Genomic DNA, 23,601 nt, shown 5'->3' with positions numbered 1-23,601 from the left:
AGACAGAAAAAGAATTGATGCCATTGAGTTGTGGTGTTGGAGAAGAGCACTGAAGATCCCATAAATGGCCAAGAGAATGAACAGATATGGCTTGGAGAGGTTGCAGCCAGAATGCTCTTTGGAGGCGAGAATGATGAGGCTCTGCCTAATATATTTTGGACATATTGCTAGGAGGTGCTATTTTTTGGAGAAGGACATGATGTTGGGAAGGGTGGAGGTTCAGCAAAGGAGAGGATGACCCTCAACCAGGTGGATTGACACGTTAACTGCTGCAATGGGCTCTCATGTGTCAGGAAATGTGAGGATGGTGCAGGATAGAACAGGGTTCAGATCTTTTGTTCATAAGGTCGCTGTGAGTCATGCTCAACTTGATGGGACCTAACAACAACAACAACAATGACACAACTCACTCCTTGGAACAATCAATCATACAAGACCTAAAGGCCAGCACTTGCTCAGGGCTAATGCATGGTGACATAGTCTACAGGGAGTTACTTGTTTCCCTAAACCAAAGACTGCTCCTCTCTGGCAGCTCAAATCCGTCAGTGGCTCCCCGGGAGAAAGATGGGCAATCTCTTCCTGTGTGATTTACAGGCTTGGATACTCACAAGGGGACAGCTATGAGTTGGTTCTAAGTTGACAGCAACGCGCTGAGTTAAAGGTAAGAAGGCAGGAATGGATACAGAAGATGCACTAATAGAAACAGCAAACTGAGAGGATGTGGGCAGAGTGCTGTCACAGTCTGGGGCTTGCAGTTAATATCACAAAACAAAATAGGTATGAATCATTGAATGTTCCCACTTAGCTCTGCAAAATTTTACCCACATCACAATTCTGAAGGGAAAAAAAAGCAACAAATGACATACTGCAACCAATAAACAAACAAATAATGTTCTTTCCTCCTCTGCTCAGGCTCTTCCCACAAGGAAGCAGGGGCGGGGGCTGTAAGAGGTTCCCTTCTCTGCATCCCCACCTTGAACTAAGCTCATTCTCGAGGACTCTGGCTTTCCAGGGTGAGAATGAGAAGAAAAAGAGTGGGGAAAATGGGGAGCAGCAGGTAGGACAGGTCCCCCCTGCCTATCAGGTCAGTCTCATATTTATCAGGTGAGGCTTGACTTTGCCCTTGTCTTTGACTTTGGTCGCTTTCTCCTGCTGACTTTCAGGGATTCACCACCACATGGTCATATGTCCCTTTACCTGAGCCCTGTGAGCTGTGGCTGGCTGCTTAAACCTTCCCCACCCACCACCTGGACTAAAATTTCCTAGGGTCTAGCCTATAGGAAATCAAAATCAAGGTCCTCTATGCCAAGTCCAGTGCCTCTTTTGTAAGGCCCGATGCCCAGTGTATCTGGAGGTAACACCTCTGTGTCAATCCTCATAGAGACCGTCTGCTCAGGCTGCCCTCATCCAACCCCACCTACTTGCTCAGATTTTCCATCTTTATAAGATCTTTACAACAACATCATAGAGAGAGATCAGTTGGCCTAGTGGACAGAAAGCTATGCTACCAAGCTAAAGGTGGGTGATTTTAATCTGTGGCCCTCAGGACTGGTTTTAAGTGTTTTTGGTCAAACATTCTTCTAAGTGATACAGCACTGGTCCATTTTCTGTACAGAGGTAACTTGTATTTGCTGTGATGCTAAACACTGTGACACTGATGTGTCAAATATGATAATGGTTACCCATGGTACAGTGTTTGGTAGAGCTTCTGCGATTTAAACAAGCTTGGAAGCAGGAGTGGCATCCACTTCTGAAATAGCTTGCTTCTGGAAACCCCAGGGTCGCTGTGAGTCATCTATGACTTGACAACACTTAACAACAACAACAACAACAATGTAAGACTGTGCCATTTACCTACCTCATACTTCTGAAGCCTCAGAATTGACCACATTTTTTTTTTCACACCATCTCTAAGGAGCATCCAAATTGAGGAAAAGTCTAGCCCATCATGGGCACCCATTCCGTTCTTTACATGAGAGAAAACAAGGCCTGAAAAAGCTAGGTTGCTGTCTAGAGCCGAGGGAGTACTGAACATGATCAGATAGATGAGGTTTGAATGTCAGTATTCATAGGGTGGGGGGACACAAATATGCCAGCTTATTAATGTCAGGGAATAAACAGCACTAGAAGTGAGGAAACATTTTTGAGCCTCAATTTTCTCATCTGTAACTTGGGAATGATGATAGTATATCAACTTTAAGCTGTTATAAAGAGCTGCCACCCCTGCTGTTCCCGTCACCACCATCGCTGTCTAATGTCCATTCCTTACCCTCACTACTGTGTTCCAGCAACTCTAGTCACTTAGCTAAGCACTGAACATAGTGAGTGCCCTCTCTCTTGTTCCTGGTCCCACACTTTTCCCTTCTTAGCTCTTCTTACCACCTCACGTTGTATCCTATCTCTGTGTCTGTCCACTGGAGTATTAACTTATTATTATTATGTGCCTTGATATGACATATGAGCAAGAGCCTATGGTGATGAAGGAGGAAGTTCAAATTGCTTTGAAGGAATTGGCAAAAAACAAGGCACCAGGAGCTGACGGCATACCAACTGACATATTTTAACAGACAGACACTGCACTGGATGTGCTCACTAAGTTGTGCCAAGAAAGAGGACAGCCAGCTGGCCGACTGACTGGAAAAGATCAGTATTTGTTCCCATTCCAAAGAAAGGTGACCCAAAGGAGTGCAGAAATTACCAAACAATATCATTAATATCACATGCAAGCAAGATTCTGCTGAAAATTATCCAAAAACGTTTGGAACAATATGTCAACAGAGAACTGCCAGATGTGCAGGCTGGATCTAGAAGAGGTCGTGGTACTAGGGATATTATAGCTAATGTTAGATGGATCTTGGCAGAAAGCAGAGAATACCAGAAGAATGTCTATCTGTGCTTCATTGACTATGCAAAGGCTTTTGGCTGTGTGGATCACAAGCTGTGGCTGACTCTGAGAAGAATGGGAATCCCATTGATTATGCTAATGTGAAACCTATACTTGGACCAAGAGGCAGTCGTCAGAACAGAGCAAGGAGACACTACATGGTTCAAAATCAAGAAGTGGGTCTGTCAGGGATGTATTCTGTCTCCATACCTTTTCAATCTGTATGCAGAACAGATCATCCGAAACACTGGGCTGCATGAGGAGGAATGTGGCATCAGGATTGGTGGAAGAGTCATCAACAACCTGTGTTATGCAGATGATACAATCCTGCTTGCTGAAACTGAGGAGGACCTGAAGCACTTGCAGAAGGTCAAGGATTGCAGCCTCCTATATGGATCGAAGCTCAACATCAAGGAAAAAAAAAGATTCTCACCACTGGGCCAATTGGCAGCATCAGTATGGATGGTGAAGAGACTGAGATAGTTAGCGTTTTAGTTTACTCGGCTCCACAATCAACACTCTTGGTAACAGCAGCCAGAAAATCAAGAGACTAATTGCATTGGGAAAGTCAGATGTGAGGGACCTCTCAAGAATACTGAAGAGCAATGATGTCAGGCTGGAGACTAAGGTGCACCTGATCCGGGCGTAACAACAAGTCAAATATGACTCGTACTTGAACGACAGACTTGAACCTTGTTCCGTCTCGTGCCATCCTCAAAATCTCTGACACGTTCAATCTCACTGCTATAGTCGCTGTACCAATCTATCTTATTGGAGGTCTTCTTCTCCTTTGCCTCCCTCCACCTTTCCAAGCATAATGTCTCTCTTCAAGGAGTAACCTCTCCTAGCAAAATGCCCAAAGTATGTGAGACAAAGCTTTGCAAATTTTGCCTCTCAAGAGCACTCTGGCTACACCTTCTCCAAGACATATCTGTTTATTCTTTTGGGAGACCATGGGATCTTCACACTGTTCTCCAATACCACAGTTCAAAGGCCTCCATTCTTCTGTCATCCTTATTCACTGGCTGGCTCACATCTCATAGTCTATGTGATTTACTGCCTCTGAAATCCTGCTAGAGAGTCACCTGTGGGTCGGTTCTGACTCAACAGTACATAATACAATTAGTTTCCTAGTGGTGGGAAATTTGATTTCTTCAATGCCAGGTCCCTAACACGTAGAACAATGTCTGGCAAGTCATATGTAGGCATGCATGTTTGAGGTGATCTCTAAGGCTTGTACCAATTTTAAGATGTTTTGTCTTTCTCTGTCCCCACTTCTGTGTCTCTTCTTCCTTTTTAGCACTGTCATCTAACCTAGCCCTCCTGGCTCATTAATTGCTTCCTTTCACCCTTGGCTGCCCCAGGCCTGCCATTTGTGATGGGCCTGCTCAAAGCCTAGTGTCTAAATGGCCACTTTGGGTAGGGATGGCTGTCTTTTGCTGAAGGAGTCTGCCTGTTGGCTGGCTCCTTCTCAGTTGAGATCTGAGAATATTGGCCTCAGGGCAGGAGAGGTCTCCCATAGTGTGTGTGTGTGTGTGTGTGTGTGTGTGTGTGTGTGTGTGTGTGTGTAAGAGAGAGAAAAGGAAGTTCAGGTGTAAAAGCCTAAGACCTAACTCAGCGTTGGACAGGGGAAACTGGGGGCTGGTGGTGTAGCAAAGATTTAGAGGTCAGATGGAGGCCTGGAGCTGACTCCTTCCATCTTGGGGAGTAGGAAATATTCTGGGGTAAAAGCAGCAGCCTGGCTATCCCCCAGCTTCATCCCTCTTTCCTGGAGCATCTCAGACAAGTAGCTTGGTTGCTCGGAGCCCTGGAGTGGACTCTCACACCTGCTTTTGGGGGGTTTTGTGGAAATAAAGGACCTGCAAGTTGACCTGACACACAGTAGATGTTTAAGGTATTTTCTTCCTCCCTGAAGGAAAGTTGATAGCCTGATAGGGCAGGGCTCAAAGCTGGGATGACAAACACAGCACCTGCCTAGGTTGGAGGCTGCGTGGTGGGGAAATGGAGAGGGTCATGAAGGCTGAGCCTGGACTACTCAGCTGGGCCTTTAGAGTCTTGGGTCTCATCAGTGTTGAAGGACAGGGCAATCGTGGTCCTTCAAAAGGAGGGAGATAGACAAGGAGGTGCTGAGTGTGGGCTTTCCCACTGTGACTTTGGGACAGTTGGCCCCTCTTTGGCCATCTAGGAAATTTTAGATGCCCCCCTATCCCCCAGGGCTGATGAGAAGACTATCAACAGCAACTCTAATAACCAGTTGTCCTATCATCCCCACAAGAGTAACTGTGTTCTATCGTGTTTTCCCTGAAGTTAGAGCACCAGACCTTTCTTCTGAGGTGCCTTGGGGTAGACTGAACCCTCTGACCTTTCAGTTAGCTGCCATGTGTATTAACCATTTGCAGGACCCAGGGACTCCTAGCACCGGTGACCCGTAACTCAGGCACCTCCTCTCTGAAGATGATTGAGTCCAGTGTTAAAGACAGGACTTAGGGGCTACAAACCTTGGACTGAAACAGCTCTGAGGCCTATGGGCAGATGAGGGGTCTGTCACCCACAAGGCTCTGGATTGCTCAGAGTCTCTGAGACTCCACACCTTTCTGCCTTAGTGTTGTCTTCTGTAAAATGGACGCAATCATGTCTACCTCACAAATTTGATATAAAGACCTGAGAGCATTTTTATATCTCTTTGTGATACATATTTCCTAGTTCCCTCTTCCACCACCAGACTATAGCTTCCCCGACTGTTAAACGGGTAGTTAACTCTCATCAATGATTTCCAAATATTCATCTTGGAACCCCATGTTTTGAAAGTTTGGGTTTGCTAAATATGCTGAGTACTTTTCAATTTATTTCCTCATTTTAAACCACTAATCAGAGATCCTCTTTGGAGTGGGAGTGGACTGTGACTCAGACTCCCCAACTCAACGTAAAGGCTCTGGGAGCCCCGGCTCTTCTCAGAGGTGGCCGGGCAGTCGCTGCAGTGACCTGCGTCCACTGTCAAGGCTGTGGTTTGGACCCAGCTCCTGCTCTTGGGAGCCACGTGGTGGAGGGAGTGACCTTTTGTCCTGCCCACTCAGTGAGGAGGGACTTTCTGTTCCTCATTGTTTAGCCGTGACGGGGCTTCATTTTGGCTTTTATCCCCCCCTCCCTCTCTTTTCTATCTAAGAGGATAAACAGGGCTCACGATAGCTCAAGGAAGGGCTGAGCTTTTCACCAGCGGGCTGGCTGCTGGAGCTGGAGCCATGCGGAGCAGCAGGAGGCAGCGGAGCGCAGGTTGTTAACTCAGAAGCTGCTTGGGGCGGGACAGCGGGTGGGGAGGCTGGGGGGAGAGAGGGGCACTGGTGGTCCACCTGCCAGCCTTTGGCGACCAGGACCCTACGTTCGAGAAAGCCCAGTCTCAGCCAAGGCAACGTCCTTTCCCATCAGGCCCCCAGAGCCCTGACAGGAAATGCTGCCCCCAGCCAGACTGGCCCTGTGGTCTGCTCTGTCAGATCCCCTCACGGCCCCCACCCCCACCCCGGCTGACGACTGCTCTGCTCCTGCACTTTTCTTCGGCCCTTATGAATGAGGAGCTCCTGTAGTTAGTGCTGAGGATTCTCTTGGGGCAAAGCAACGTCCACCCTCCTGCTTGGGGTGATTTGGGAGACAGTTTGTCCCGTTTAGAAGGAGAGAGGAGGCCTTCCAGGCAGAGGGCAACCTTGTACTGGGAGGAAGACTGCCTGCCTGTGGGCTTGAGGGGGGAGAAGGAGGCGGCATCAGCCCCTCTCTCCCTTCAGAGCCGAGAATTACCCATGTCAGTGGAGACCCGGCATTTGACCCCAGGAAGGGGTCAGGGTATCAGCTGTGGTGGCACTGAGAAGTCATTGTGCTGACGGTTATCCTTCCCACCCTCCTCCAGACTTTGCTGTTCCCTACGCCCTGGAGCCTGGGACAGAGTGCCGGCCCAAGGAGTACTATGACCAGAGGGCCCAGATGTGCTGCAGCAAGTGTCCACCGGGTAAGAAGCCCCTCACCTGGATCCTGAGCCTTGGACCAGTCTGGGACTCTGGGGGCTGGTTCCCCGAAGATGTGTATGTGATTATAGAGAAGGATTGGACCAGTAGGGCAGAGCCCTTGCTGCTTTTAATTGTCCTTCCTTATTTATTTATATTGTGCTTTGAGTGTAAGCTTGACTTTCCTGTTCAGCGATTTGTATAGATTTTGTATTATGGCATTAATTAGAGTCGCCCCCCCCCCAAGTGCTTTTCCTCCTCTGGGATTCTCCTTTCCCTCCTTCCTCATATCCTACCCCTTCCTGCCTTCTGAGCTTTCGTGAGCTTTCTTCCTGGGCAAATATTGCTCTTATGATATTGATTGACTGTTTTAAGGAGCCAGCACCTCCTTGGTGCTCATTAAATATAAGCTGTTTGTGTAGAAGCTGGCCCGCGGGGTAGAAGCTGGCCCACGGGGTGAGTTTTAGTTCTGGGCTCAGAGGTTACTGAAGGTCAGGGTGTGAGGGTTTCTTCCAGTTCCTAGTGGACAAACATGCCAGGTCAATTTTGTGATTTTAGAGTTTGTTCCACATTTTTCTCCTTTTCTACTCTACTGCCCCCTGTTTTAGAATAGTCAACAACGGTCGGTTGTTGGGTACCATCGAGTTCTTCTGCTCTCAGGGGAGGGGAGGTTGACTTCCATGTGTTCCAGCGATCCTTTGATTAATTGTTTCTCGGGATCTGTGATTTTCTTTCCTCTCCTCTGTGAGTCCTCACTTCCTGAACTCCTTCTCTAAGCTGGTCTTAGGCTCCTTCTTGCTTCTGTGCAAAAACACACGTCACTCTCTCTGTTCTTTCTCAACTCCTTCTCCTGGTCGGTGTCCCTTCCTCCATTCAATCCTGGCTTTGTTATCCCTGCCAGGAGCCTGTTTCATATGACGTCCTTTGAGTCCCCACCGGCCCTCGGTGGCCCTCATCGCGGCTCTTCTCACACTGTGCAAAATGGCCTGACTACTCTCTGCATGCATCTCTCCCACCACCACTGTGTGCTCCTCCAGGATGGGAATTGTGTCTTGCTCCCCAACCTCCCACTGAATCTCTAACACCTCGTACACAGCCTGGTATACAGTAGGTGCTGAGTACATATGTGACTGAATCAACGAATGGATACGCATTCCACAGAGGGCGGATCTGAGTCTAGTTCCCAGTGGGATGAGCCAGGTGGCCTATCACGATGCCATCCATCCTTTCATTCATTTATACACATTTGTATTTAAAAAGTGAGCTCTTGTGATGTAGCCCATAGGAAGTGGAGCTGCTACCCCTGCTTCTGGTAGTTTAAATTCACCAACAGCTCTGAGAAAGAAGGGAAAGTGACAGTCTCCTCTAGAGAGATTTACAGCCCAGAAAATCCAATGGATGGCCAGCTATGAGTCTGTTCTGATTCTATGTCAATGAGTTTGAGGTTTGGAATATATTCAGAAAGGCCTTCCAATGTGTCCGGTACTGTGCTAAGAGTAAAGCAGAGAGCGAGGTAGACAAAATCCTTGTTCTCATGGAATTTGCATTCTAATGGAGGCCACAAACAAAACCAGGAGATAGAAGAGATTTGTGGTCATATCAGAGTGGTGAGTGCAGTGAAAAAAACAAGAAAGATTAAGGCTGAAGGAAACAAGCAGAGTGGACATGAGTTTTATATGAGATGACATTTGTGCCCAAACCTGAGGGAGGTGATAGAGCAAGTTATGCAAATATACCAGGGAACAGCAGGCCAGGCTGAAGCAACAGCCTAGTGCTAAGGCCCTGTGGTGGGAGTCTGGTAGGCTTGAGGAATACCAAGGCCAAGGTGGGTGGTCTAGAGTGAGAGAAGGGTATGTGGTAGGACATGAGGAAGAGGTAAGCAGAGACCATGGCAAAGAGGTTAGATTTTATTTTGAGGATATCAGGAAGTTAATGGAATGGTTGAGCTACTAGCCTGAGCCTGGATAGGCTCAAATGTACCTGTCACTTTCCCCAGCCATTTTAGGGGGCCCTACGCAAGTGTCTAATCAAGTATGTATGTCAGAGATTGTGAGGATGACACAGGATAGGGCTGGTTTCAGATCTGTTGTTCTGTGGGTTGTACTTGATGCAATGGCACCTAAACAACATTAAGAAACTAATTTAACAGTTAATGAACATAGCTGGGTAGGAATAAATTCCTTCAAGGTTTGCCTTAATATTCTCCTGTCCTATCTTGCCTTCTCTCTGTATCTTTTGGAGTCTCATCCTTGTTAGGGTCCTAGGACTACATTCCTGATTTCCTGAGTTATCTCTAGTCCATACCCACAGATGGAAAACTTTAGCCAACTGGAAAGAAGAAAGGAGCTGATAGACAAACTGTTGTCATTGTTATTATTGATTGCTGTCGAGTTCATAGCGACTTTAACAAACAAAAGCCCTGAAGCCTTTCTATAACTATCATCATTTCTCAAAGTTTATAGAGTTTCCAGAGGTGTGTTGTTCAGGAAGTGGGTGCCACTCCTGCTTCCAAAGATAAACTAGTTCTCTCTAAAGTTTGATTGACTGAGAGTAAGCTTCCAATGGTAGAATTTCAGGTCTCTGGAAAGAGCAGAAAGGAGGTGATTTTAGGAGCTTTGGGAGTCCACAGGTCGAGCAACCACTGCAGTATGTCAGATGTGGGATTAAAACTCAGATCTGTGTGCTTCTTAAATTCAGAGAGTTGAGAGACTCGCGTAAGGAGAGTGGATAGAGGAATTGAAACTTCATCTAAGAGCCTTCCAGTTAGGCCTCAGCACTCTCAGACTATGATTAATAGGTGAGACCAGGGCAGAGACCCAGTCGCTAAGACCTGTCTTTTGCATTCTCAGGCAAACATGTAAAGAACTTCTGCACCACGACCTCTGACACTGTGTGTGACACCTGTGAGGACAGCACGTACACCCAGCTCTGGAACTGGGTGTCTGAGTGCTTGAGCTGTAACTCTCGATGCAGCTCCGGTGAGTGGGTTCCAGAGAGAGGGGTGGGCCCCGGCGTGCTCGGCTGGCCAGCATGCACTTTAGCCCCTTACCCAAGACGTGGTTGTGCAGGCCAGTTGTCTCACTCCCCAGGATTAATTGTTCACATGGTTACAAGTGACATTTTCATCCTGTTTCTCTCAACCTTTTTCAAGCCCCATGGGGCAGGCAGGCAGACAGGGATGAGAGAGGGGAACTGAGCTCATTTTGGAGTTTGGGACGTTATATCTTGGGGTCAGCCATGGCTTGATCATGCCCTAGTGAAGCGGAAACAAGACAGCAGACCTTGGGACTCTCTGGCCAGTGTCCCTTTTGCTACCATGCTGAGGGGTATCCACAGCCTCCTTGTAGATGAGAACTTTCCAGAGTGCCAGGCTGGCAGGAAGGGAAGGGAAGGGAAGGGAAGGGAAGGGAAGGGAAGGGAAGGGAAGGGAAGAGTGGGCGGCACAGTAGCAGCAGAAATGACCCTGGGATGCCTTCTTGCTTCTCCAGACCAGGTGGAGGTTCAAGCCTGCACTCGGGAACAGAATCGTATCTGTAACTGCAAGCCAGGCTGGTACTGCACCCTGAAGAGGCAGGAAGGGTGTCGGCTGTGTGCACCACTGCGCAAATGCCGGCCTGGCTTCGGAGTGGCCAAACCAGGTATAAAAGCCAGGGTTGGCAGACCTTGAGGACCCCCTTCCTGAAATCCCTCTGTCATCATGGGCATATACCAGTCGGGTCAGTCTGGGAGCATCATCCAAGTTGCTTGCTACATATTCATCTGTCTATCCACCTTTGGGTCTTTGCTCAGTGCTTCTGATTAGGTGCCTACTGTATGCTGGGCCCAGGGGATCCAGACGTGGATCTGGTGAGCCCTAAACTAATATAAGGTTAAGAAGTACCCCAGGAAGAGGGATTGTGTGTTGAAAGTTTGAGGTGCAGACAGAAGTCTTTGGACTCTTGCTTGGGCCTCTATTACCAAGGCCCACCTGTCCCATGAGGTTGAGTTGGTGACAGATCATAATTCTACCCTGAAGGAACAGAAACGTCAGATGTGGTGTGCGCTCCCTGTGCCCCTGGGACATTCTCCAACACAACTTCATCCACTGATGCATGCAGGCCCCACCGGATGTAAGTGGCTGAGTCTCTTGCTACTGGAGGAGTGGGGAGGGCCACACAATAGTACCTGAAATACCCCCATTTCATTGACTTGGGTAGAGGCATTACTGAGCCCTACTAACCTCCCACCTACCCCTGGTCCAGGTGGATCTCAAGGTGGGAACATGGGGTGGGGGATGGGGATACTGAGGGAGGGAGAGGAAAGGACCAACCTGAGAGAGGATGTGGCACAGACACTCACTTCCCATCCTGGCCACTGGGACTCCCCAGGATGGCCCAGTCACCGTGGCCTGTCTTTAGTCAGGCAGCCAACCATCTGTCTTCTGCTGCCTCCTGACCAAGCCTCCTCCTCCCCAGCTGCAGCTCTGTGGCCGTCCCTGGCAACGCAAGCATGGACACAGTCTGTGGGCCACCAGGTCCTACCCTGATTTTGGGGTCAATCCCCACACTCCAGCCAGAGGCCCCAAGACCCCAGCCCATGACACCCACACCAGGACCTGACGTAACTCGAAGCACTTCCCCGCTGCTGTCTTTGGGTCAAAGTCCCCCAGTTGAGGGACTCAGTGCAGCCAGCATGGCTCTGCCAATCGGTAAGTCACAGTGGGCTATTCAGTCATTCCCCTGGTCTTGGTGAGGGCCTGCAGTGCTCTGTCCTAGGATTCAGGTGGCAACAAAGTCAGTCCTCTCCCTAGACTCAGTGCTGTCAAGAGTCCCCGGGAAGGGAGAGGTGGAGGTCAGTGTGTGACAATGGTAGAGATGGGGTCCTGCCTGTGGTCCACATGTTACCATCTCAAAGATGACGGAGAGCTGAAGTCAGTCCATTTTCTAGGCTCCTTTCTGGGTTTAGAGTTACAACAAGTGAGATCTCTCAAGCTGGTGGTCCTTGGGCTACATCTACCTTGCAGATTGCTTTGTTTGGGTCTCAATTTTGTGTGTATCGGTTTTGTAACTGAGTTTGAGAGTCTAGACTGGGCTTCTTCTCGCATCCTTTGGGCATGTTGCCAGGAGGAACCAGTCTTTGGAAAAAGACATCATGCCGGGAAAGGTGGAGGGACAGATAATAGAAAATGTCCCTCAGCAAGACAGATTAACACAGTGACTAAAACAATGGGCTCAAGAATATCAGAGATCAAAAGAACGGTGCCAGATTGGGCAAGGTGCAGATCTGTTAATCATAGGGTCGCTAGAAGTTGTAGTGGACATGACAACAACAATCACAGATGGGACTTACAACTCGGGCCCTCTGTGGTCATTGACTTAGCTGCCTGGCCGCTGGTCTGCCTGGCCCTGGGACATTCCCTAGAGACCAAGTAAGCTTTGCTTCTTCTTCTAGGGCTGATTGTGGGCATGACAGCTGTGGGACTGCTCTTAATAATGCTGGTGAACTGCATCATCCTGACCCAGAGGAAAAGTAAGCTGCTGCCCCTGCCTTCCCGAGCGTGCTCATTCAGCCTTTATCCAATAAGGGTGTCAGGGTGCCTGTGGGGGACTCCCCTCAAGAAGTGGGCAGAGCTGGCCACCACGACCTCTGTTGTGTAGAGGCTTGCAGTCAGGGAGTGGACATATTCCTACAAAGCTCTTACTAGAAGGCCTGATGTGATCAGGACTGACAGAGGAGGTGGGAGCTCAGGATTTCTGTCCAGGCGTTTCCTGGGTATTATGGGGATTTACCTGGGGGTCAGTGTGCAGGGACAATAGGGCATCCTGAGCAGAAGGGGTGACAGGAGCCAAGTCAGGGCAGTGGGAGCATGGTAGGTGGGGGAGGGAACCCTGGTGGCCCTGCCCGCGATGTGCGGGGTAGGGGGCAAGGATCACATTGGTAGGAAATTTCTCCCCTGGGCTTGGCCCACTCTGCTAGTTCTGCTCGGGCCCCATGTGACTCTCTTTATTAGAGCAGACAGGCCTGGGGATGCCACTTTCTCTGACTTGTCCCGTCTCTTCACAGAGAAGCCCTCTTGCCTGCCTGGAGAAGCCAAGGTGGTGAGTGTTCTTCTGCCTTCTCCTTGACATCCTCAGTGGTGGGCTGGGGTGTCCCATGGCAAGTGGCAAATCATTCAGGTTGACTGGCTAGCATCAAACTGGATGCAGAGCTGCAGGGCGGCCAAAGCAAGGGCAGTGAAGGTCTGTCCTTGGAGATTGACGTCAACCTCTATGAGACGAAGAGACTCTGAACAGGAAATGCCACATCAGGAGCAGAGGAGGGAGTGGTGTTGGTGGGCAGCATGAGGCCAATGCCCGGGGCAGATACGAACATGTCTGAGAGGCTCTGCTTTGTCCTCACTGTATGGGAGTAGAGTCTATTCAAGGTTCCTGGGTGGCACCGCTGATTAATGTGCTAGCGGAAAGGCTGGAAGTTAGAATCTACACAGATGTGCCTCGAAGCAAGGCCCGGCGATCTCTTCTAAAGATCCAGCCACTGATGATAACCCAGTGGCACACAGTTCTACCCTGGCGCCTATGTCACCCTGGGCAGAGTGGACAGTGACTGGTATAACGTCTGCTCAGACTTTGGTGGGTCGGGGGTAGAATTCTCACCTTCCATGCAGAGACCGGGTTTGGAGTCCCGGTTAAAGCCCCTCATGTGCAGCCACCCCTCATCTGTCAGTGGACACTGGGTTGTTGATTGGGTGCCAAACGTGTTTCAGTGGAACTTCCAGACTAGGAAGAAAGGCCTGGCAACTACTTCTTAAAATCAGCCAGTGAACATCATGTGAGTTGTGTTGTCCCTTTCACTACTGATTTTGGAACGACCCAGGACCTGACAGTGCCTTGTTCCGTTGTGTGTGGGGTCCCTCCAGATGGGGGGAGGGCGATTTGACAGCAGTCAGCCTGTGATAGTGTGTGCATGGCACAGCTTACAATGCTTACACCTCCTCAGCTGGGAACGACACTGTTGCGTTTACAGAGCTCTTCATTATGGAGTTGCTTATTCTATGGAGCACAGGGCCGCTCCAACGCCCGTGATGTCACCACGCATCAGCCTCAACTGGGAGGCAGCTGCTTTGGTTTTATGAGGGAGAAGTTGCAGGGATTGGGAGTGGGTGTTGAAGGAGCGAGCCAGCACATGGTGCCTGCTGCAGCCCCGAAGGAGTGAAGCAAGGCTGTTTTTTTCATTTTTGTTTTCTTACACAATTTTTACAGATGAGGAAGGCAAGTTTGAAGTGCTTCCTCTATGTCCCTTGTTTTGCTTGGGCAGGAGTTTTCAACCTCAACACTGACTATTTTAGGCCGTTGATTCCTTCTTTGGAAGAAACTGGCCCATGCAAACAGCATGTTTATCAGCATCCACAGCCTCTGTCCACTCGGTGCCGTCAGTGACAGGCTCAAGTCTTCAGATGTCACCAAATCGCTCTGCTTGCCAACCAGCAGCTTAGGAAAAAGCTCAGTCTTGAGTAGCTCCGTGCCTGAGACTTACACAGGCCTTGCCACAAGTAGGTCTGGTAGAAAACATGTTGTTAAGTGCTGTTGAGTCGTTTGTGACTCATAGTGACCTATATACAACAGCTCTGAATTCTGCTCAATCCTGTGCCAACCTCAGTGTCTCCGACACAACTACCCCCGTTACCCCAGTCACTGAGGCAATCCATCTCATCCAGGGTCTTCCTCTCCTGCACTATCCCCTCACTCTCCCAAGCATGACGTCCCTCTCCAAGGACTGGTCCCTCCTTTCAGCATGTCTAAAGTATGTCAGATGAAGCTTCAGAATCCTTGCCTCCAAGGAGCAGCCTGGTTTCACCCTCTCTCAGATGAACCTCTTTGTTCTCCCAGCAGACCGTGGCATATTCAATACTCTTCTCCAGCACCACAGCTCAAAGGCATCAATTTTCCTTCTATCCTCCACAGTTTGATTTAATTTCCTGCTTTGTTGCAGAGAAGCACAGAGACGGAAAGGGACCTTGCCAAGTTCACAGAGTTGTCTCTGGACTCCTAGCCCAGCCCACTTTGCTCTATCCTGGAATATTCCCTTGTATGTGAGCATTTGTATGAACATAAGTCATCCATGAGTATGAGGATTGGTTTGGGAAATCAAACTGTTTCTCTCCCCTTCAGCATGTTAATTTTATTTCTCTCTTTTTGGCCTCAGTTCAGTGATGTGAAGAACTATGCTTCCAATTTCTTCCCTGATAGCCCAGGCACTAGTTCTCTTTCTGAACTCTAGGATTCCCGAGACTCAGAGCCCTGAGTCCTGTGGGGCAGCCCAGGAGCCTTCACTTCTTCTTTCCCTTCCCTGGGCTTTGCCTTTGCTGGGCGTGAGCAGCTCAACTTATCTTTGCTGTGTGCACAGCTCCCTGGTGCCCTGGCAACCCCCTCTCTACAGGGAAAGCATGTCGATTGGTGGTGTTTGTCAATTTCTGTGGTGTAAATACTCCCATCCTGGCCGTGCTCAGGCTACCTTCAGTTGGGCGACCTGTCCCTCTTGCTGTAGACATGATCCCCGGGGTATAGTGGGACAGTGACTACAATTTCCCCACAGACACTCTCATGCAGGGGCTCGTATTTAATAATGAGAGCCCACATTTATGAGATGCTGACTCAATGCCAAATACCATACTAAGCCTGTTGTATGTACTCTATCTACACGTGCAGGTAGTATAATTATTGCTCCGATTTTACAGCTAAGGAAACTTGGACTCAGAGATGTTAAGTAACTTTCCCAAGGTTGCATAGCTAGTGAGAGGAAACCAGGACGCAAGGCGGGAGGTGCTTCTACCACCGCCGGCAAGCACATTGCTACTAGCACTACTCACAGACATGCCCACGTGTCGCTATATGTAACCAAGTATGTGTACACACTTTATACACCCTCACACCTGTATATGCAGGTGGGTGAACCTAATGGTAGCCTGGAGGACCTCAGCTCTGCCAGGATCTGCCAAGGGTCTCTGCTTCTCCCTTGACAGGAGTGGGCTGGGAGGAGCTGGAGGGTGCAGGGCCTGGATGTCTGAGATCCTGTTTTCCTACAAAGCCCCTCAGGATTCCCCCTTCTGGGTCCTTCTTCAGAGTCTGCCTGAACTTTGTAACTTGTGGTTTTCTAGAAGGGAGGTGGCCCTGACCTTTGTGGGTTTCAGTTTGCCTGGCTTGACCTAACAACAGAAGAGGGTTGGACACAGGTCAGAAAAGCCCCTGCTCTGAGAATGACATTTGGCTGCTTCTCCATCCCTGCCTGTCCTGGCTCAGAGCAGGGCTTGAAGGTGGGCCCTGGGGGCCTCACATGGCCTCCCCGCAACAGTGCAACCTACGAAAAATGCCTTCCTTCCCCCTAAAGCTGGGTGTGGCAGGCCCACCTGCTTCCAGGGAAGCTAGAGGAGGAGATGGGGAACAGGCAGCTCTGGACATGGCTGCACTGGAGTCCACCTGAGGCACCTCTTAGAAAAAAGGCCTAGTGAATGTACTTCTGGAAATCTAGTCACTGGAAACCCTGTTACCAACACATGAGGTCGCCTGAGTTAAAAACCACTTGCTATCAATTTTTTTTTAATATTTGGATTTATTTCTTTTTCATTTCAATGAACATCTACAGAGATTTTGGAATTCCATTCATTCATTGTTGCATCCTTCTCCCCGCCCACCCCGCCTCCCCCGCCCCATTTGCTCCTCTCCCTGAAAGCTAGCAACCATTTTTAAGTATTTTTTACCGAACTAAAGGTTGATGGTTCGAGTCCACCCACTGACATCTCTTTAAGAAAGGCTCACTCTACTTCAGAAAAACCAGCCATTGAAAACTGTATGGAGCCTGGTTACTAGGGATGGGAAGGGAGGGAGACGGGAATAAGAGTTAATAAATTAATAAATAAGTTAGATGAAGGGAAAGTGGTTGACCAGATAGTGTCATTAATTAATTGCAATAAGCAATTGTAATTTATGTTATAAACAAAATGTGTAGGGATGCTTGAATGAAATTGTAATTATAATGTTATAAAACAAAATGTATGATTGATTGAATGAAAAAACCAACATGATTTGTAAGCTTCCAAGCAGATTAAAAAATAGGCCTAGATAATCCTAGGAGCACAATTGCTGACACTAGTGGTCTCCATGACTCTGAATTGACTGAATAACAAAAATGGTTTTTATAGTAAAAAAAGCTTAAGCATAGAGAAGTCAAGTAACTTGTCTAAGGTCACACAGCCATGAGTGGTAGAGTCTTGCTCCAGAGTTCAAGCTAAATTGTACTATGTCTCCCTGTTCTGATGGGTGCCCTTAGGAAAGGTTGCTTCTCTGGACCTTTATTTTCTTATACCAAATACAGTATAAACCCTAGCTCACCAGGGCAGTTTGGTGAGCAGACTACCTGACCTCTGCCTGCCCTGCTTCAGGGCAGAAGCCAGTCACTAGTCAGAGAAACACAAACCCCTGGAGAATCTCAACTTGTTAAAATCACTGTGTGTGGTGAGAGAACGTGCAGGTGTGGTCAGTTTCCTTGTAAACTGTGAAGTGCTGACAGCCTGAGGTGCGAATGGCGGTGAGGTGGTGAGAAGGAGGCAGGATGAGAGGCTGCTGGAACTAACAGCTTCTCTCCTCTCTGTCCAGCCTCACCTGCTGCCTGACAAGGCCCGAGGCGCTCCCGGGCCGGAGCAGCAGCACCTGTTAACCACGGCGACCAGCTCCAGCAGCAGCTCCCTGGAGAGCTCGGCCAGTGCCGCGGACAGGAGAGGCCCCCCCAGGAACCAGCCACAGGCCCCTGGCATGGAGAAGGCCAGTGGTGTCGGGGAGGCCTGGGCCAGCTGTACCACCTCAGGTAAGAGCGGGCTGCACCTGGCTTCAGTCCCTACTCCTGTCTCCATATTTCTTCTCTGATTTTGGTCTTCACTATCTCCTCCCAGGCCTCTGCTGCACAGGAGCTCTGAGCTCTTGGTGGGAGAGACGTCTTGGACATGCCTTTGCTCTCATCCCCGTTGCCCCTCGCTCAGTTTCCATATCCGGTCACACTGGACTTCCCCTAGTTCCCTGAACCCGCTGTGTTCCCCTTAATTTTGCCCATTTGTCCTTTACCTGGAGTGCACCTCCTTCTCCTTTCCCTGGCCCCTGCACCTGGACAACCCCAGCTTGTCGTTCTAGTTCCTAATATCCAGACAGGGAATTTTCCTGAAAGCCTGTCCTGTCTGGCCCCCTGCCATGGATGGATTGGCCTCATTGCTGGGCTCTTTAAGCCCTTGAACAGGATTGTCACCGGTGAAGTCATGTCTGTCTGCTCCTTTCACCCTCCCTGGGCTGTGGTACACCACCAAGGAAGCTGGGACATCACGATTCCTGGCTATTAACAACAGCAACAAGAATAACAACTTCTTCTTACTGAGTGTTTGCGGTGTGTCAGATACTCTTCTGGACACTTTACATACCTAAAAATAATCTGTGCAGTGTTGCTAAGAAGTAGGTACTAAAATTATCTTCATTTTGCAGATATCTTAGACTGGGTTTTCCAGGGAAGCAAAACCAATGTAGTATAAATATATATACTCGCATCATGTTTTTAGGGCTGTAAATCTTAGTTGAAGAAGACTGCCCATTTCTCTCTCCTCTCTTCTGCTCTCCTCTTCTCTCTCTCTCTCTCTCTCTCCCTCCTTCCCTCCCTCCCTCCCTCCAAGGAATGACTTGTACAAGGCTGGGGAGTCCCAGGTGGGTGAACCAGACCTTAGGAGAAAGGCTCATCATTTCAGAGGCTGATAAATCCAAGATTAGCAGGTAAGGCAGGCCAATTATTGAGTCCAGAAAACCCAAAGAGGTGGCAAGGCAGATGCAGGATCCTGCTCTAGTAAAAGGCAAGCAAGCTTTGACCGACGTCCCGTGTAGGTTATACAATGATGAAACTCTTTTCAGTGGATTGGCTGCTGATAACAGATCTCATTGAAAGGATGCTTTCATTACATTAGATCTCATCAAGGGAAAGACTGTATCTTAGCAGCCAAACCAGAGAATCACCAGCAGCCAACTTGACATACAACCTTAGCCATTCTAACAAACAAGGAAATGGAGACCCCTGGAGGAAAAGGCGCACAACTGGTCAATGCATGAGCCAGGGGCTGCAAGAAGGATGAGTCATGATACCTCAGGGGCTCCTCGTCCTGGGACTGGTGCCCCGTCCATTTAGGGGATTGGAGTTCTGAGGGAGCTATGGAGGCATATAGGGCCCATGCACTGTTTGTGCAATCTGCATTTGTGTTGCAGATCTCATCTGTAGTAGATGGAACCCCTGAACTAGAATCTGCAGTCCCCACATAGGCCCTTGCAGGGGTCCCCTGGGAACTTCAGAGCTTTCTCAGGTTTAATTTACCAAGCAGAAGCCAAAACTGCTAATGAGTCCTGTTGCTGGCTTGCTTCTTGCCCCTTCATCTGGTCATGCCAGCTGGAGTGAGGTCAGGAAATGAGGATGGATTCAGAGCCTTGGGAGCCAAGTGAATCTGAGCAGATACTTTAACTCTGCCAAGCCTCAGTTTCATCTTGAGAATGAGGGTGTGGTATGTCTTGACAGGGATGCTTGATGGGTGCTGAATGACTATAGAAGGCTTGGACACTGGCTGGCTCACTATCTCACCAGCTGACCTCCAGATGGGAACTTTTGGGTCTAGCCACTCCTACCCTGCAGCCCCCCTCCAGCATTGCATGCTTTGCTGCTCCCCCACATGCTGCACCCCCTTGCTTCTGCCCACAACATCCTTCCCTTCCTGTTATCTGACACACACCTCCCCTGAATGCCTGTGTGAGCTTTGGTGGCTCTCTCAGATCCATCACAGCGACGTCGTTAATGTGATGTCAGTGCCCCACCACCCTCACTCCCTACTCTTACCACAACCCCCAACCCACCCAAGATCCCAAGAGCTCATTGAAGGAGAGACTGGACCGGTGTCTGAGACAGAGCCAGTGGCCCTCATTGTTCATTGCCTCCACAGGATCCAAATAGAAATTCCTAGTGTCTGCCCAAGCCCTTGGATTTGCCTTCCAATTTTTTAGTCTCATATGCCACCCATGTGTGGCTTTCTTGGCCCTAGCATCTATCCATGTCTGCCTGTCCTTCTACCCTCTGCCTCTCTTTGTTCTTCTCCCAAGAGCTCCTCTCCTGGTCTCTGCATTCTCTGTCTTCTCCTCCTGCCACTTATACTTTCTCTACTGTGCTGTTGTGCTGTCAACTCAGAACAAGCTCATGGCTGATCCTCCAGCGGGTTTCAGAGGTCGCAGGTCACTTGAGAGGAGATTGCCTATCTTTCTCCCACAGAGCAGCTAGTGGATTCCAACCTCATGTCTTAGGGTTGGTGGTGCAACTTCTTACCCACTAGGCCACCAGAGCTCCTTGCTTCTCTGCGGTGGGCTGTGCCCCAGCTCACCCCTACTCTGTTCCATACACTGTGTTGCAAAGGCTATAGTGTCTCTGGGTGACATTTGGGTCCTGTGGAAGGTTGAGGTGGAAATTTCCTCCCAGCATTATGTGTATAGCTGCACCCCTCCTGTGAGGGCTGTGCTGCTTCTGGAGGCAGGGACCCCAACAGGCTAGCCTTGCTCAATCACCTTGAGGACCACATGCATGCAGACACTCAGTGGGTCCTGGGAGCAGGAGCTTTAACTAGAACTTTTTGAGAGATGATTGTGTGTCCAGTGCCTGTCACACCTAGTTTAGTACCATCATTCAGCTTCTCATCAACCAGTTAGGAAATGCAGGTGCCTGTGGGTGCTGGGAGGCGGGTCACCTCTACAGCCAGGGAAGTGAGGGAGACTTGCTTCTCAGAGACCCTGCACTGCTGCTGTGCAAAACTGTGATTTGCATGGTGTCCTCTTTCTCACATCTGCCTCCCAGGGAAAGTCAGAAATCCTAATTCTTAAAAAGGCAGACTCCTGAATCCCACTACCAAGAACAAAACATACCTGTGGGCTGGATTTATTCCTCACCTCCCTTCACCATGAGTGTCTGTCCTAGATAGTAGGGACAGAGCAGGGAACAGTCAAAGAGACCCTACCCTCCTGGGCCCAGTGTCTGGTGGGAAGGCCAACTGTAACCACATGCTAGAGGAAAGTTGCCTGTTGCCTTGGAGGTCATAGACCAGAGAGGGGCAGATGGACATTTATAGAGAGGGAGATCTGGGCAGGCTGCCTGGAGGAAGTGTCATTTAGCTGATCCTTGAATGAAAGGAGGGAGTAAGCTGTGTGAATAGGCCCAGCTTTCCAGGCCAGGGGAACAGCATGTACAAAGGCCCTGAGGGCTCAAGTTGCTGCTCAAGGGAGGTGAATGTGGCTGGACCTGACCCAGTCAGGATGGCTGAGATGGTGGGGAGACTGGGAAAGGCAGGCTTAGATGTGAAGGCCTAAGTCAGAGATTACAGCGTTGACCATCTTTCTTCAAGAAGCCAAGGGAGTGAAGTACTGATTGTGGCTCCTGGTAGAGAACTCACCACAGAGGGGTGCAGTTGAAGGCGGCAGACAGCGGTGAGCAGATGGATGCTTACATGGGATGGTAGTAGGGGAAGTATATGCTGCCTTTTGAAGTTAGGTCAGCCGGCAAATGGGGCATGGGAAGAAGAGAAAGCATCAGGCCAGGTCCAAGGCCCTGGACATGAGCAGCTGGGTGCTGGATAGCAATGTGAGCTGAGAAGGGAAGGGGCAGGCTGGATGAGAAGTGGGGAGCAGAGTGAAGTTTGAGGTGGCTGTAATCATGCAAGTGGAGGTGTGGAACGGATTTCAATCTCTGCTTCACTGAGAGTCTCGCTCGGTCCCCAGGAGTCATGCAGGCATTGGAGATATAGCAGTGAACGTGACAGACTCTTCTCTGCTTGAAATTATACCCACTTCACAGCTGAGCAAACTGAGATCCAAGGCGTTAAATGACTTGACCAAGAATATGGAGGGAGGTCAGGCATCCAAAACTAGGGTTGTCATCAGACCACAAACTCTGTGCCATCCTGACCTCGGTCATGAGAAGAAACAAGCCACCTGCCCCAGATGCCAGATTTGTGAAATCTTCAGAGGCAGCTTTATGTAGATGGGGGGAAAAAAATAATCAGTGCTTAATCTCAGTAAAAGAATAATCTCCAATTCCTCTGATGTGGATTCTTTGGCAGATAACACGTAGAAAGTCCCCCTTTTCATCATAGACACTGCCAGGGCTGCTAGCAATGCCTTCCAATGGTAAACACATCCTCGTCATTATCTTCATCCGCCAGTATTCTACCTAGTTTATCATCTGTCCCTGCTCAGACCTCTGACTCTTTATGAGAAATGGATTTTTTTTCTTGTAGCAAAACCTGTCTACTTGGCTCTTCCCATCCATGTGGTCTGCTCCACTGGGCGGGTTGTACTGATTTTTAGTTGACAGACAAGGAGACTGAGGCACATCTGAGGTCAGACAGCAGAGCTGGGCTGGAACTCTGTCTTCTTTTTTGGGGGAGGTCTAATACTTCCCTGGCCCCTGAATCTACTGTTTGGCAGGAGACAGGCTGTGAGCATGCCCCCCGCCCTGTGACCCCGGGACTGACTCCCCTCTTCTATCTTTTGCCTAGCAGAGCCTTCTCCTGGTGGTGGGACCCAGGTCAATGTCACCTGCATCGTGAATGTCTGCAGCAGCTCTGACCATGGCCCCAAGTGCCCCTCCCAGGCCAGCTCCATGACTGGGGACACGGAGCCCAGCCCCTCGGATTCCCCAAAGGATGAGAAGGTCCATTTCTCCGAGGAGGAGTGTGCTTTTCAGTCACAGCCTGGCACACTAGAGACACTGCCACAGAACTCCGAGAAGCCGCTGCCTCTAGGGGTGCTGGGTGTTGGGATGAAGCCCTGTTAACCAACTGGCAGGGGCCATGTCAACACAGGACTGTTGGCAGGGCAACCTTGAGAAGAAGCTCATCGTCCCAGCAAGCCTGAAATTCTCCCCACGCTGTAGTTCTTTCTGCGTCATGTCCTCCCTCTCTCCTGCAGGCAGGAAAGATGAGGCATGGAGGGCTCCTTCCTGGAAAGCTGCCTGGGCAGTAGCAGAGCTGGCCCTAGGCTTGCCAGGCAGCTGAAGCCCCCTTCTGAGCTGCCCCCAGCTGAACCTGTGAGCCTGGCTTCTGGATCACTTGGTGTTTTGTAGTCAACTCTGGCTTCCCAGGTGACCTTTGCTTCTGGGAGGCCCCTGTACTCTCCCTCTCAAAAAGACTTGCTGGCAAGTAGATACTTTGGACAGTCACCTAGAGAGGGAAGATAGAGCTTCAGCCTAAATGTTGAATCTGTAGGACAGGCTGAGGTGGTGACCATCTAGCAGATGATTCTATGCAGAGATGAGGGGCAGCCCCTGTGGGGGACCCAGGTACCCCACCTTACTCAGGGGCCTTTGGAAAAATATCCACTCTGTCAATACTTTGTGTTATTACCCAGTATAAAAATCAAGTGCCCAGAAGCCCCAGGCCCAAACCCTTAACAAGATTGATGTGAAGCTCTTAACTGGAAATCTTCATATCTTAATATATTGCAATTTAAAAAAAAAAATTAAGCATCATGCAGCAAGGAAAAAAAAAACCCCTTAAACCACCCAACGAGGGTGTATATGACCCTTTGTTTACTACCATGTCCTCTGCCTTCACTCCAGTTGTCCACAACTCCAGTTCCCTCTTGTCTCCACACTCTCTGTCCCTCTCCCTCTCTCTCCATGTGCAGGTGTGAAGCTACGCCTTCT

The 23,601-nt window shown here is 49.5% G+C and overlaps 1 protein-coding gene across 1 annotated transcript; it reads left to right on the top strand.

The window, feature by feature from the left end:
• Positions 1-1,335: 1,335 nt before the first annotated feature.
• On the top strand, positions 1,336-22,731 carry TNFRSF1B (tumor necrosis factor receptor superfamily, member 1B). The gene is made up of 10 exons (XM_006885889.1): positions 1,336-1,354; positions 6,780-6,878; positions 9,723-9,851; positions 10,362-10,511; positions 10,889-10,982; positions 11,328-11,560; positions 12,304-12,381; positions 12,916-12,950; positions 17,502-17,709; positions 22,457-22,731. Exons 1-10 carry the CDS (start codon positions 1,336-1,338, stop codon positions 22,729-22,731), a joined length of 1,320 nt encoding a protein of 439 aa, XP_006885951.1.
• Positions 22,732-23,601: the final 870 nt, after the last annotated feature.

Source organism: Elephantulus edwardii, unplaced genomic scaffold, assembly GCF_000299155.1.
Source record: "Elephantulus edwardii isolate Elephantulus edwardi_28Jun2011 unplaced genomic scaffold, EleEdw1.0 scaffold00045, whole genome shotgun sequence".
In the NCBI taxonomy this organism is placed as follows: Eukaryota; Metazoa; Chordata; class Mammalia; order Macroscelidea; family Macroscelididae; genus Elephantulus; species Elephantulus edwardii.
Note: the sequence above shows the minus strand (reverse complement) of the source record. Positions and strands in the feature narration are given on the sequence as shown.